This window comes from Lissotriton helveticus, chromosome 1_1 (genome assembly GCF_964261635.1).
Source record: "Lissotriton helveticus chromosome 1_1, aLisHel1.1, whole genome shotgun sequence".
Taxonomy (NCBI): Eukaryota; Metazoa; Chordata; class Amphibia; order Caudata; family Salamandridae; genus Lissotriton; species Lissotriton helveticus.
In genome coordinates this window covers 1,082,102,800-1,082,115,370 of record NC_136057.1, presented here as the reverse complement: position 1 = coordinate 1,082,115,370, position 12,571 = coordinate 1,082,102,800, and the positions used below count along the sequence as shown (strand labels likewise).

Here is a 12,571-nt window from a genome sequence, read left to right as displayed (position 1 = left end):
GGATCCCCAGGAGAAAGAGAAGGATAAGGAGGGGTCTGGGAGGAAAAGGTAGCAAAAGTTAAGCGAGAGGGAGCAGGAGGTGCTCATAGAGGAAACGGTCCTTAGCCATGAGTTGCTTTTTGGCAAAAAATCACTACATGTGCCAGAGTCAATACAAATGAAAGTATGTCTGGACATCCAGGCAAAGGTCAAAGCCATCGGGGTGATCCAGCGTTATGTAGACGACCTGCGCAAGCGCTGGTATGATATGCGCTCCAGGTCCATGGACAAGGTGGCAAGCAGGCTGGCAGAGGCAAAAAAAACTGGTGGGGGACCTTCCACTGAAACAGAATCTACACCTCTTGAGGAGTTGGTGGAGTGCACCCTTCAGCCAGGGAGAGTGTCAGTGGTGTGGCTGACATCGACAGCTCCCGCCCTCCCAACACCAGACAAGGTAAGATGCATGCCAAATCATCCCTCACACACTACCATCTCAATCACACACATTTAGGAATGCACCAACTACAAAGCATAAATGCAACTCCATTATACGTTGCATCATCGGAGATGTAGTCACATGCATCATACAGTGGAGCAATGAGACACAGCAATGTAGAATCAGTATAAGTACATCAGTAAAGGCAAAATACGCTGGACAATACTTAGCTAACGCAAAATCAGGAAACTTTATTCAGTGAACAATGTGAAGCAGAACACACAATTCAAATGTCCCTTTTCATTTACAGTACTACCTGAACCACAGGATGGCAGTTCAGGAGCTGAGGAGGCAGCACATACAGAGGACCAGGCAGGTCAAGAGGCCACTGAGGAAACCAGGCTGACAACACCTGTCCCACGGAGACAGCGTAATGTTAGAGGCAGAACCTCAGTCCATAGGGGATGAGGCCCAGTCAGACCAGGACCAGCATGCAGCACAGGTCCAAGAACAGCCCACTCTGCACTGTAGAGAGGAAACATGTGGGAGAGGAAGGCCAAGGGCGACCACCAGCACTGCTGCTGTTGAGGATCACACGGTGTTTGCCGGACTGAAAGGCAGCATGGTCAAGGTACAGCGCCTGCAAACAAAATCAAGGCGGTCAATACACCAGCAGCTGGTCTCTGTCAAACACAACCTGAGTGACATGATGGCATCAGGGAAATGACTGGCGCAATTAAACAACTGTGTGCCACGATGAAGAGGGACCAGGCAGCCAGACGCAGTGGGAGACATCATCTCTACAGCCGTCTGGACACTTACAGCAAGGCGGTCAACTGCCTGTATACTGCCACATCCCTACTGTCATGCCGCTCGTTAACATGTAGGTTGAAATGGCCCACTGCAGCCAGGATGTGGCCAAAGGCTTGGTGCAAGTGACAAAAGCAGTGGAACAGCTACCACAGGTGACACAGGACTCCTGGGCTCAGGGGATTGTGAGGAGCTGTCAAGCAGAAGCAGCATCATCCCACCAATTTCCGAAACCAGACGGCACAGTGTGAGTCAGGGAACAACACTGGATGAGTCAAGGGAGAGCAGTCAGCACCCTGAGCAGCAGGCCGTTCCCGCAAAAAATAAACTGGCACCACTGAAGAACGCCATAGGGTAAAGCAACCCATTGCATGTGGACTTGTGTTTGGCCGTCATCCATGCACTGTGGTCATAACATGTGCAACATCTGCAGCTAAAGGAATAAAAAATACAGTCGTGCACAAATCTTCTTTTGCTTTGTGTCATCATTACTCACCTAGAAATAGTTTTGTGTCATCTCATCACGTCTCTTTCGTCCAGCAGCTGCCCCTACACCACCTGTTGGTCTGCAACGTGGACCTGGGCCCTCATCCTCAGATGCATGTGTATCAGTAAGTTCAACTGGAATGCCTTTTTTTGTTGCTATGTTCTGGAGCATGGCACAAATAGCCACAATCATGCAGCAGGTATCTGGGCTGTATTGTAGTGCTCCTCCGCTTTTATGCAGGCAGCGGAACTGGCTCTTTAGTATCCCAAAAGTCCGCTCAATTACACAGCGCGTAGATTTGTGTGCGCGATTATATCTTTGCTACCTTACATTGGCTGGATTAAGGTACAGTGTTAGGATGAAGTCTCGCACCGCATATGCACTATCTCCTACAGAATGAAAGACATGAGGTCAATACTGTGTCCTGCCACTAAAGACCTTAACTGTATGTTAGAATGTTAGACATGCATTTACCTAGCAGGTAGCCCTCACCAAAATCGCCACCAATGAGACATCTGTATATCCCGCTCTGTCTAAATATAAATGAGTTGTGTGTACTGCCAGGGTATTTTGCAACAATATCGGTGATGATATACTTGGCATTGCAGATGACCTGTATGTTGAGTGAATGATAAGATTTGCGGTTCCTGAATACATATTCATTGTTTGATAGGGGTGAGAGGGCTACAGGGGTTCCATCTATGCAGGCAATGATGTGGGGAAATTGGGCAATTTGGTAGAAGTATTGTTTTGTTTGTTGTAATGCCTGTTGTGTCCTGGGGAATTGGATCTGGTGATGTAGCCTCTGTACCATTGCATCCAAGAATGCATGGAAGAAGCGCGACAGCCAACTCTGAGAGACCCCTCCAGCTGCTGCTATCCCCCCCTGGAAACTCCCTGATGCCAGTAAGTGCAGTGAACACAGGACCTGCACATGTGTTGGAATGGTGTGAGTCCTGCATGTTGGGTGTTCCAGCAAGGGTTTTAGCTCATCTATCAAGTCCATAATTGTAGCTGAGTCCAGCTTATGCTTCTCATGGATCTGCTCATCAGTCTGCTGGAACAGAGTGATGCACACTCTGAAGATCCATTCCTGTCGCCTCCTTCTCTGTGCTGCAGCTCTAATTCACATTCTCCTGGCTATCACATACAGCGCCGTCATTGTGAAAGTCCCTGTTGCATTGTGGGCTTGTTTAAATAGGTTGCATCTGGCTACCACCTGCCTTGAATGGTGATAAAATCCATGTGCAGAATTGCGATTTTCATGAATCCGCAGTTTGTGAATTCTTTATACATTTCTTTGCGAATTCGCAAGTTGCGAGTACGCTATTTGCAATTATCGCAAATAGCGTGGCAAAGATTGCGATTTCGCAATTATTATTCGCTAATTTTGGGTTCGCAAAATTGCTCATAGCAATTTTTGCAAATACCTATTTTGTGCTGCGAACCTATGTTATAGATAAGACATGTCTATTTTGCAATTTCAAACACTGTTTTTTTGCGATTCGCAGTGTTTGCGACCACAAAAAAGCTTGATACATATGCCTCTTAACATCCACACCTGATCGACAAATTCTCATGGGGGGCGACTTGAATATTGTGTTCGATGGCCAACTTGACTGCCCGGCTCAGAGGCAGGGACAAACAGGGGCTCTTTCTGACACCAGCCGCCAGTGGTTGCACGACTTAAGGTTGGTGGACATATGGCGTCACTTTCACCCTCATACCACCGATTATACCTTCTACTCCCATGCCAGGGGGATATACACAAGGCTAAACTATTTCTTAATGACCCAGTCTCTTCTTTCGTTTGCACAGGACTCAGTCATCAAGCCTCAATCACTCTCTGACAAAGCAGTCTTGACCACGAGATTGCTGTTTCCCCCCACCCTTCAGCCATCATACACCTGGAAGCTCCAGGACACGCTCCTCCACCGTCCTGAGGTTGTAGCGCGCCTTCCTAAAACACTAGAAGACATTTTAGCTGCCCTTGACACTCAGGACACCTCTATCATCTCATTTTGGGAAACTCTCAAATTAGTAGCCTGGGGCAGCTTTATAGCCACATCAGCCACAGATTACAGGTTACGCAGGGAGAAGAGGAAAGAGTTTTCTCAGCAAGTATTGGAACTAGAGGGGATCCACAAGAGGACCGGGCCCCCGAATCTAGAGGAAACTAAAGTCGGCGCAGGCTGAGCTAACCAGTCTGGACCTGGATGGGTCAGAGCATGCCGCCCTTTGCTTGAAACATACGTTTTACACAGGGCGGGATCTATGCGGCCGCTTGTTGGCTCACAAATTGTGCGCAGAACGTCGGGCAGTTACAGTCCCACTCCTTCTGGCTGAAGGGGGTGTGGAGCTTACTCTGGAGGAAGATATAGCTCGCGCCTTTCAGGATTGTTATGTACATCTCTATCCTGTCCAGCCAATACCTGACTAGAACCTCTCCGCGTACTGTCAGGGCATATCACACTCACGCTTGATGCCCAACCAGGCCTCTGTCCTGGATAGCCCGATTCGGGTCGAAGAGGTAATTTTGGCCATAACTCGATTTAAGCTTCTCAAATCCCCTGGCCCTGATGGGTTTACCGCCATTTTTAATAAAACTTTTTGCTTGATCCTGGCCCCAATACTGACTTGACTTTTTAATGCCGTCGATGGCCCCATGGAGCTACCGCCTACGATGCTCTTGGCTTTGGTGGCAGTTTTGCCCAAACCCGATAAGGATATCAGATACTGTGCCTCTTATAGGCCTATATCTTTACTGAACATAGATTTTAAGATCTTCACTTGGATCCTAACATCTAGGTTGGGACCTTTGATGCCCAGATTGATAGAACTGGACCAGCCGGATTCATCGCAGACAGAGGAGCGCGTTGTATTATCGGTTGACACCAAAAAGGCGTTTGACATGGTTCACTGGCCCTTTCGGGAGACTGTTTTGGAGAGGTTTGGGGTCGGGTGCCGGTTTCGCCAATGGGTGTTTGGCGGCTTCACCCGCCCCCCGGCCACAGTCCAAGTGAATGGCTTCACGATAGACCCCTTCCCAATAACCATAGGCACGCGTCAGGTCTCTCCGCTCTCCCCCATTCTGTTTGCACTCTATATGTAGCCACTAGCACAGAGGGTTTGAGAGAATCAGCATATTAAGGGGATTCTCTTTGGGGGAGAGTGGCATACCATTAGCCTCTTCGCGGACGATGTTATTGCCACGCTGGAGTCCCCTCAGACTACAGTCCCACCCTTTTTAGCTGAGTTGGAGGAGTTTTCAGTAGCCTCTGGGTTTAAGGTCAATGTGGCCAAGTCACCACAGGCCTTGGGTTTCTCCATCCAACAGCCAACTGCCGTTGCCTTGTCCTAGGTGTGTCCCATCCGGTGGATCATAAAACCATCCTATACCTGGACAGCACACTGTCATTTTCTACCACTGAGACGGTATCCCTGAACTACACTCGGTTGTTGCAACAGATGTGGGTGGAACTGAGACGATGGTGGCCGTTTGGGCTCTCGTGGTTGGGCCGGATGGCAGCTCTCAAGATGAACATACTCCCAAAAATATTATACCATTTTTCAGATCCTCCTGGTGAAGCCGCCTCCGGGCATGTTGAAACATCTTCAGTCCGAATTTACTACCTTCGTCTGGGCAGATAAGAGACCTCAAATCAATAAGGACATGAGCTTTAGACCCCATGGGGAGGGAGGCCTGGGGATACCCAACCTTGATCATTATTATAAAGCATCACAGATACGATCCCTGCTGGAATGGGCCCAGCCGGAGTCTGAGAGGCGCTGGCTCTTCATGGAGCGAGAGCTAGCAGGAAAGTCTTTGTGGAAGGCCTCTTTCCTTGGCTGAGCTTCCAGACCCTCCCGACTATATGGCTCCCCTCATGGTGCGAGCCACCTTGAAAGCCTGGCACACCATGGCTACACACAATAGATTAACTACATTTCCGTCGCCTCTTACTCCTATTACTGCCAAACCGGACTTCTCCCTGGGCCTTGATAAGGAGGCATTTGTTCCCTGCAATAAGGTGGGTCACAGGTCTATAGGGCACTTATTTGACGTGGAGGGCCCCATGTCCTTCGAGAATCTTAAATTTGATTTTGCCATGCCCGAAACCTCGCGGTCCCATTACCTGCAGATTCGGCGTTAGGTTATGCAGCCACAGGTCTGCCAGGGAGCAGAAAGGCAGCTTACATTGGTACCAGCTTTGGCTGGAAAGCAATCCACTAAGCGACTTAGCACAGAAGTGTACCAAATCCTACGCCCCTAGAACAGGTGGTTAAGTCTGCGGGCCAGAGACGGTGGGAAACTGAGCTCGGGCGGACACTGACTCCCAAGGAATGGACGAATATTCACTACAGAGCTCAACACTCAGCGCATAATATCTCTAACATGGAAACAGCCACTAAGATAATGATACACTGGTATCTCACACCCTCCCCACTACAGAGAAGTGACCCTGACCGTTCCCCCACTTGTTGGAGTGGTTGCGATGCTGACTGCACACTACTACATTTGTTATGGGAATGCCCTACTCTCTCAACTTACTGGACGCAAGTACTGGACGATTTCGACCACCACTTTGACACTACACTACTATGCTTTCCCGAATATTACATCTTATCTTATCTGATAGGCTCGCATTTCCCCTCAAGTCCCATAAAGGCTAGCAGATGGGAATAGCTTTAGGCGCGGCGCTACTGAATATATTGTCACATTGGGGCACAGACAGAACTCCTACGGTGCAGGGATGGTTTCACTGACTATGGTATGTGCTTAGCATGGAGCGTATTTCTTTCTTGCTTCAGGGAGATGGGGCTTCTTTCACCGACTTGTGGCAACCCTTTATTGCATTACTGTGCTCTGAATTCTGCGAGCTTTCCTGCCCCAGATATCTGCGGCTATTGCGCCTTCCCGCGCTGATCCAGGACCTGACCCAACCAACACCCCATTGATTGGTCTTGCGCCAGGCTCGATTTTCCCTTTTTCTGTCAAAGCAGCTTGGGTGGGGGAGGGTAAGGATGGGGGGAAGGAGGGGCTAGGGAGAGGGAGGGGGGCAAAGGTGTTCATCTTGTTTTATTTTGATGCTCTGCGTAGCACTATGTTGGTTTTTGGCCCACAAATCGGGCTTCATTGCTTGCTACATCTCGTTTTTTTGTCAAATCAATAAAAATATTTCAACCAAAATCATGTTTCTTCTCACTTTCATATCTGAAGCTCCATCTCCAGTATTCCTGACTGCTTGTTCTATACCCAGCGCCTGGACGCCTTTGGGCAAAGTGTGCGCTCTATAAGACTATCATTCATTCATTCATTCATTCAATGTCATTCATGTAGGAGTCTGCAAATGTTCTCATATCTTCTCTAGTATTTCTGCCACCTGTTTTTTCCATCCAGTCTATTTGCTTACGATGCATTCATAATGTTGTGACATTAGACAATAGTGTAATATGTATTGGGAAGATATATTTACAGAAAGGAATTTGTATTTAGAGAAGATTAAATGAAAAATGCCTTTAAAATAAAATTAATTTTAATGGCTAACGTTTTTTTCCCAAGAATCGAGAACCGCAGACTCCTAAGCAAACAAGAAAAGAGACTTTGTCTGCGAAACAAAAAGAAAAACATAAAAAGCTTAATCAGAAAAACATTCCGGCAAAGGCATGCCCAGACCTGCCCAGGTACTCTTTGTCCCAGTTCTTCTTTTGCTTTATATTTGTTGTATGCTCGCGACTTAAAAAGTGTAACTGTGTAAAGACCAATTTCAGATAGTTCAACACAAACAGAATGTGAACTAAAATCTTCCTGATTCTTTGCTTTATCGTTGACACATTTTCACTCACAATTCAGTATTAACATCTTCATAAAAGCTATAGGTGGGTTTCATTCATATTTGGTAGGAGGAATGAGGAGAGGGGTAAAAGTGGGCATGCGAAAGCTGCATTTGCTACTTAAGCATTCTATGGGAAGGTGCTGTGAAGCACAATGTATTGCACAAGGCGCTGAATAGATCTGCACCAAATCAGGATTGCAAGATGCATATTGCATTAACTCGACATCTGTTTGTTTTAATAAGCATGCATTCAGCAGTTTTAAAAAATTCATGAGGTGCAAAAATAAGAGGCTGTTTTAGCAGATGCCAATTTGATTGGCTGAGAGGAGCTTACATTTTTGCTTCTAACTGAGCATTGACAAAGCCAACAGCTCTGTTCTTTGGCAGCCCGCATTTTTTTGTTTTACCTTCATAAGCAATAGGTACTAACAGTGTACAAGTGTACAAGAAAGGGGGCGTGGCCAACCAACAGGAAAGATGACTGCTATCTGAAACGGATCCTATCACCTGCTCCGTTAATCCCCTATATTCTGCACAAATATCAGGCAAGCACATCTGACAAACCTGATGCCAAAAGCCCACTAGCTGCGAGACCACAATTATGTATGTAACTACAGGATCCCTAATTTGGCCCCTGGCCAAGAAACATGGTGCAGCCTGTGTGGTGGGGCACAACTGCGGGCTCGCATGTAACTGCAGCAGATTTAGGGTAGTATTAGGGTTTGTGTTGAAATGTCTGTTAATTTTTTGTTATATAAGTCTTAGGGAGACATATTCGCACTTGTGCAGCGGCAACATAAGGTAAATGTTCCTATTTTTTGTCCCTCGATTACTCAAATTGATTGAGAGGTGCTGCTGCGCCCCACACATGCAACTCTCAATGGCCTTTAAAATAACATCATTGGTCGCATTACAGCATACCGCACAACCCCAGGCCCTGGTAGAGGTCACCACCTAAGGGCTCTATCCACACCTTACTACTAGTAATTATCCATGGCTACCACTTTCCTCCCTCCTAGTTTCAAGATGCTCTACTGGAACTTCAATGGTTTGGGAGCCAGAATCAAACGAGGAGTGGTTCTCCAATACCTCAACCGATGCTCACCTGACGAGCTCCTATCACAGGAAACGCACTGTCTAGAGCACCTACTGTACTCAATACTGGATTGATCTGTGTGGACCTACAATCGATAAGTCTTTAGAGGTTGTAGTCACCGGAATAGTAGGTAGCCCATTGGCTACTACCTGGCAATTCCTATAATGCCCCAAAATTTGGCATTTAGGTGGCACCCCTGAGCCTTGAATTTCAGATTCGAAAGACACAAGAAGACCCAGGACAAAGAAGAGCAGCTGAGCCAGAGAATAGAGCGCTTGGATTGGATTATTGATTGATTGATTGATTGATGCTTTATTTCGATATGCACATATCATAAAAGCAGTACAAAAGATAAAAACAGCATGTCGAAAAAAAGTATGACTGTACATTTAGTATAAGAATAAAACACGTTAGGTCAGCATAAATTAGTTAAAAAAAGAATTAAATTGATATGGACAGTCTTCTAAGTCTAATCAACCAAGCCCATTTTAAAAACTTAGCAACAGCACAAACGATCGGAGGGGCTGTGTTGGTTAAAAGAATCCGGAGTGCAACGGAGTGCTGACGGGTACCCAGTTCTCTGCAGATAGGACCAAGCCAACGTGATCTGGGGCGACCATAGTCCGGGCATTCAAAAAGAAAGTGCGGCACCGTCTCTGGTTTATCACGACAAAGAGCACAGAAGCATGATGTGGGCTGGGATTTATTCCACCTGGAGCAAAAGTCGGCCAAGGGTAGGGTTCCTAATCGAAATTTGATGTACAAGGACCTATCCATGGCAACTGTTATTATGTCCATGTACGGCTCGTAGATGACAACGTCTTTTAACAGCAGAAAAGCTGCGGTGGTTTTGCAGTGCTGCTGGTTTCTCAAGCGCTTCACACAAACCCACTCCCAAAAAAGTTTTTTTAAGGTCTCCTTCGGAGGAGCGGAGTGGCTATGCCAGCAGGAGTCCAGGCCTAAGTCCCCTAGAAGATGTTTAATGTCCTTCAGCCATTTGATGCTATGCCAACCGTCGGAGTGCATCACCTCAGCTAGGCCATTGGCATAAGATTTTAGCTCCGGGACCCTCCACAAACTTGCCCAAAGCAAGAGGGGTCGAAGCCGAGCCTGGTCCCTTATAGCTTTGCAGCCAGTATCCATGAGCACTGGGATGGTCGGGCTACTCGATGGAATAGCAAGGAGATCTTTGATGAATTTATTTTCGGCCTTGCTCAGTGAGTCCACTTTGCCCAAGCCCCACAGTTCGGCTCCATAAAGTGACGCAGGGACCGCACGTGCTTTGTACATGTCTAGTAGAGGGGCAACACAATGTTTTGATGAGTTGTTGAACTCCTTGAGAAGGGCCCCCCCCCCCTTTTGTGGGCCATTGTCATTTTATTGATGTGGGCGGTCCAGCTCATCGCGTCGTTAAGTCGAATTCCCAGGTAATCGAATTCTGCCACTCTTTCTAGGGGTATGGAGTTCAAAATGGGAGGGCGGCCAAGTTTGCGTGGTGGATGCATAACTAAGTACTTAGTCTTATCCACGTTGATGACAAGGCCCTTAGTGGTACAAAAGTCCTGAAAGCGGTTCAGAAGTGTCTGGAGACCTTGGAGGGTTTTAGAGATGAGGAGGGTGTTGTCGGCGAACAGCAAAGTTGGAATTTTTACACCTCCCAGGGTGGGAGCGTCTGCTGGTTCGCCGAGTAGATGATCTACCACCCCGTTAATGTAGAGGGAGAATAGGGTAGGGGCCAGGACACAACCCTGCCTTACTCCCCTCTCGACCCTGATCTTATCGGTCTTTTCCCCGTTCAGCCCCCATCTAACCTGGGCATAGGTGTTGGTGTGCAGGATGATAAGGAGGTTTAGTGTATACGGGGGCATCCCTAAACCGTGAAGCACCCTCCAAAGTTCCTCCCTAGGTACCAGGTCAAAGGCAGTCTTCAGGTCAATGAAGGCCAAATAAAGACTGCCTTTGCCCAGTACCACCACCTTCCAGTATAGTAACAGGAGCCTAAAGACCTGTTCGATAGTTCCTGTACCTGAACGGAACCCAGCTTGCATATCGGACAGGATGTGATTATCGTCCACCCATTGGGAGATCCTCCCCAAAATGGCTTTCCCCGCCAGTTTCTGGCTCGAGTCTATTAGGCTTATAGGCCTATAATTCCCGGGTAGATCCCGACTGCCCTTTTTGTAAATGGGGACCACCTCCGCACCTCTCCAGGAGTCTGGCACGGGGCCTCCCACAATAATTGCATTGAGGAGTGCAGAGATTAGTACCCCCCATTCTTCCGGATAAGCGCGTAGGATGTCGCCTGGTAGGCCGTCCGGACCAGCTGCTTTCAATGGAACCAAGGTTTTAATCTGCTTTGTAACATCCAAAACAGAAAAAAGTTCCAGGTCATGAACTAGGGTAAAGGGCGGGAGGTTAAAAGAGTCGTTTAGTGGGCCTTCAGCAGCAGAATAAAGTTTTTGGAAGTGGGAGAACCATGTCTGGGCATTGATGGTACAGGTCCTCAGAGTGTCGTCAGGACGGTTCCTTTTGCCCACCATGTCCCAAAAACCTTTGGCGTCTTTCCCACGACTGGCAGCCAGGAGGTCCTGCCAGAAATTATCCTCCCACTCCATCCTAGCATTTTTTTGGCAGAGTGCATAGTGTCTCCTGGCCTCCCTAGTCCTGGACGGTAATTTGGACTTGACTGCTTCAATGAGAAGTGACTTCGCCTCCCTACACTTCTGATTGTACCAGCCCTGTCCAGATCGTGAGCTTGGTTTCCTTCTACTCGTATTAGCTGGAACTACAAAGAGGTCACTAATAGCCTGAGTTATAATACAAAACCTAGGAGCCACCTCCATCAACCCTTCCTCTTGGGGGTCAAGATTGACTAGGGCTGAGGCAAGGAGCTGCCTAATGGCAGAAGTTTTCTCCTCTGAAAGTGCCAACTTCGCCCACTTTAGCCGCCGTCCACAGTTTGTAACTACTGACAGGTCCGGGGCAGGGTTACGAGAAGGTCTGCTCGCAGTGCTAGTAAGCCACCTGTAGGACAAGGTGAGGGAGAGGAGATTATGATCACTCTCAACCGATGGTACAATCACCATGTCCTCCACCATGCTCCACAGGTGTATGTCAAGGAGAAAATAATCAATCCGTGACGTATGCCCTGGCCTGTTGTAGGTATGGGCCCCTACTTTGTCGGACCTAGTCCTGCCATTGGCAGCCCTTAGACCAAACTCCATAGCTAATGAGTTGATCTGGAGGGCCACTTCTGTCCACTTTTTGATAGGACTAAGATCAAGGGGCGGAATCCCCCACCTACTGTCATGTTCCTCTTGGTCTGTTAGAATTTCAAGGTCCAGGGGCTCAAAGGTACAATTCAAGTCGCCCGCCAACAAGGTACAAGACCTATGAGGAGACGAGCGGAGCTGGGCTTCCAGACAGGCTATTACTGGGGATTCTCTACCCCCCTTTGTGCCTCGGGCGTAGATGTTAAAAATGTTTAGGATGACTCGGCCCTGGGAATTTCTCAGCGATATATTAAGGAGATCCGGGCATTTGGTATCCCGCTCCACCACCCTGCAGTTGAGTTCTGAAGCCACCCAGATTAATAGGCCACCCGAAGGGCGGCCCCTACCAGTTGCACTATGTACTGCCGGCAAAAAGTGGGTGGAATATCCTGCCTTATGCAGGGGCACCCGACTCCAGGTTTCCTGGAACAGGCATATGGAGTATTGCTCCACTAGCGCGTTCCAGTCCGGCAGCGCTAGCTTCCTCTCGAGGCCCGCCACATTCCAGCTGAAAACCCTAATCGGGGGGTCCGTCACAGCCGCAATGCTACAGTCCTCGACAGGGAGCGGTATGTCCACAACACCCACACCAGGGAGGCTAACCAGAAGGTCAGGAGATGCCCCGGTCTCCCCTTGCTCTTTTGCAAGCTCGGC

The 12,571-nt window shown here is 48.1% G+C and overlaps 1 protein-coding gene across 5 annotated transcripts in view; it reads left to right on the top strand.

Annotated features, from left to right (window-relative positions):
- The window catches only part of CFAP54 (cilia and flagella associated protein 54), a 2,603,731-nt gene that overhangs the window by 1,051,955 nt on the left and 1,539,205 nt on the right, over window positions 1-12,571 (top strand). For all 5 annotated transcript variants that reach the window (XR_013608312.1, XR_013608313.1, XM_078677994.1 and 2 more), the window contains exon 33: window positions 7,276-7,397. Coding sequence is in view for 3 of the 5 variants with exons in the window: in XM_078677994.1 (XP_078534120.1) it covers window positions 7,276-7,397 (122 nt within the window). In the remaining 2 variants the exon portion in view is untranslated. The remainder of the gene's footprint in view (window positions 1-7,275; window positions 7,398-12,571) is intronic.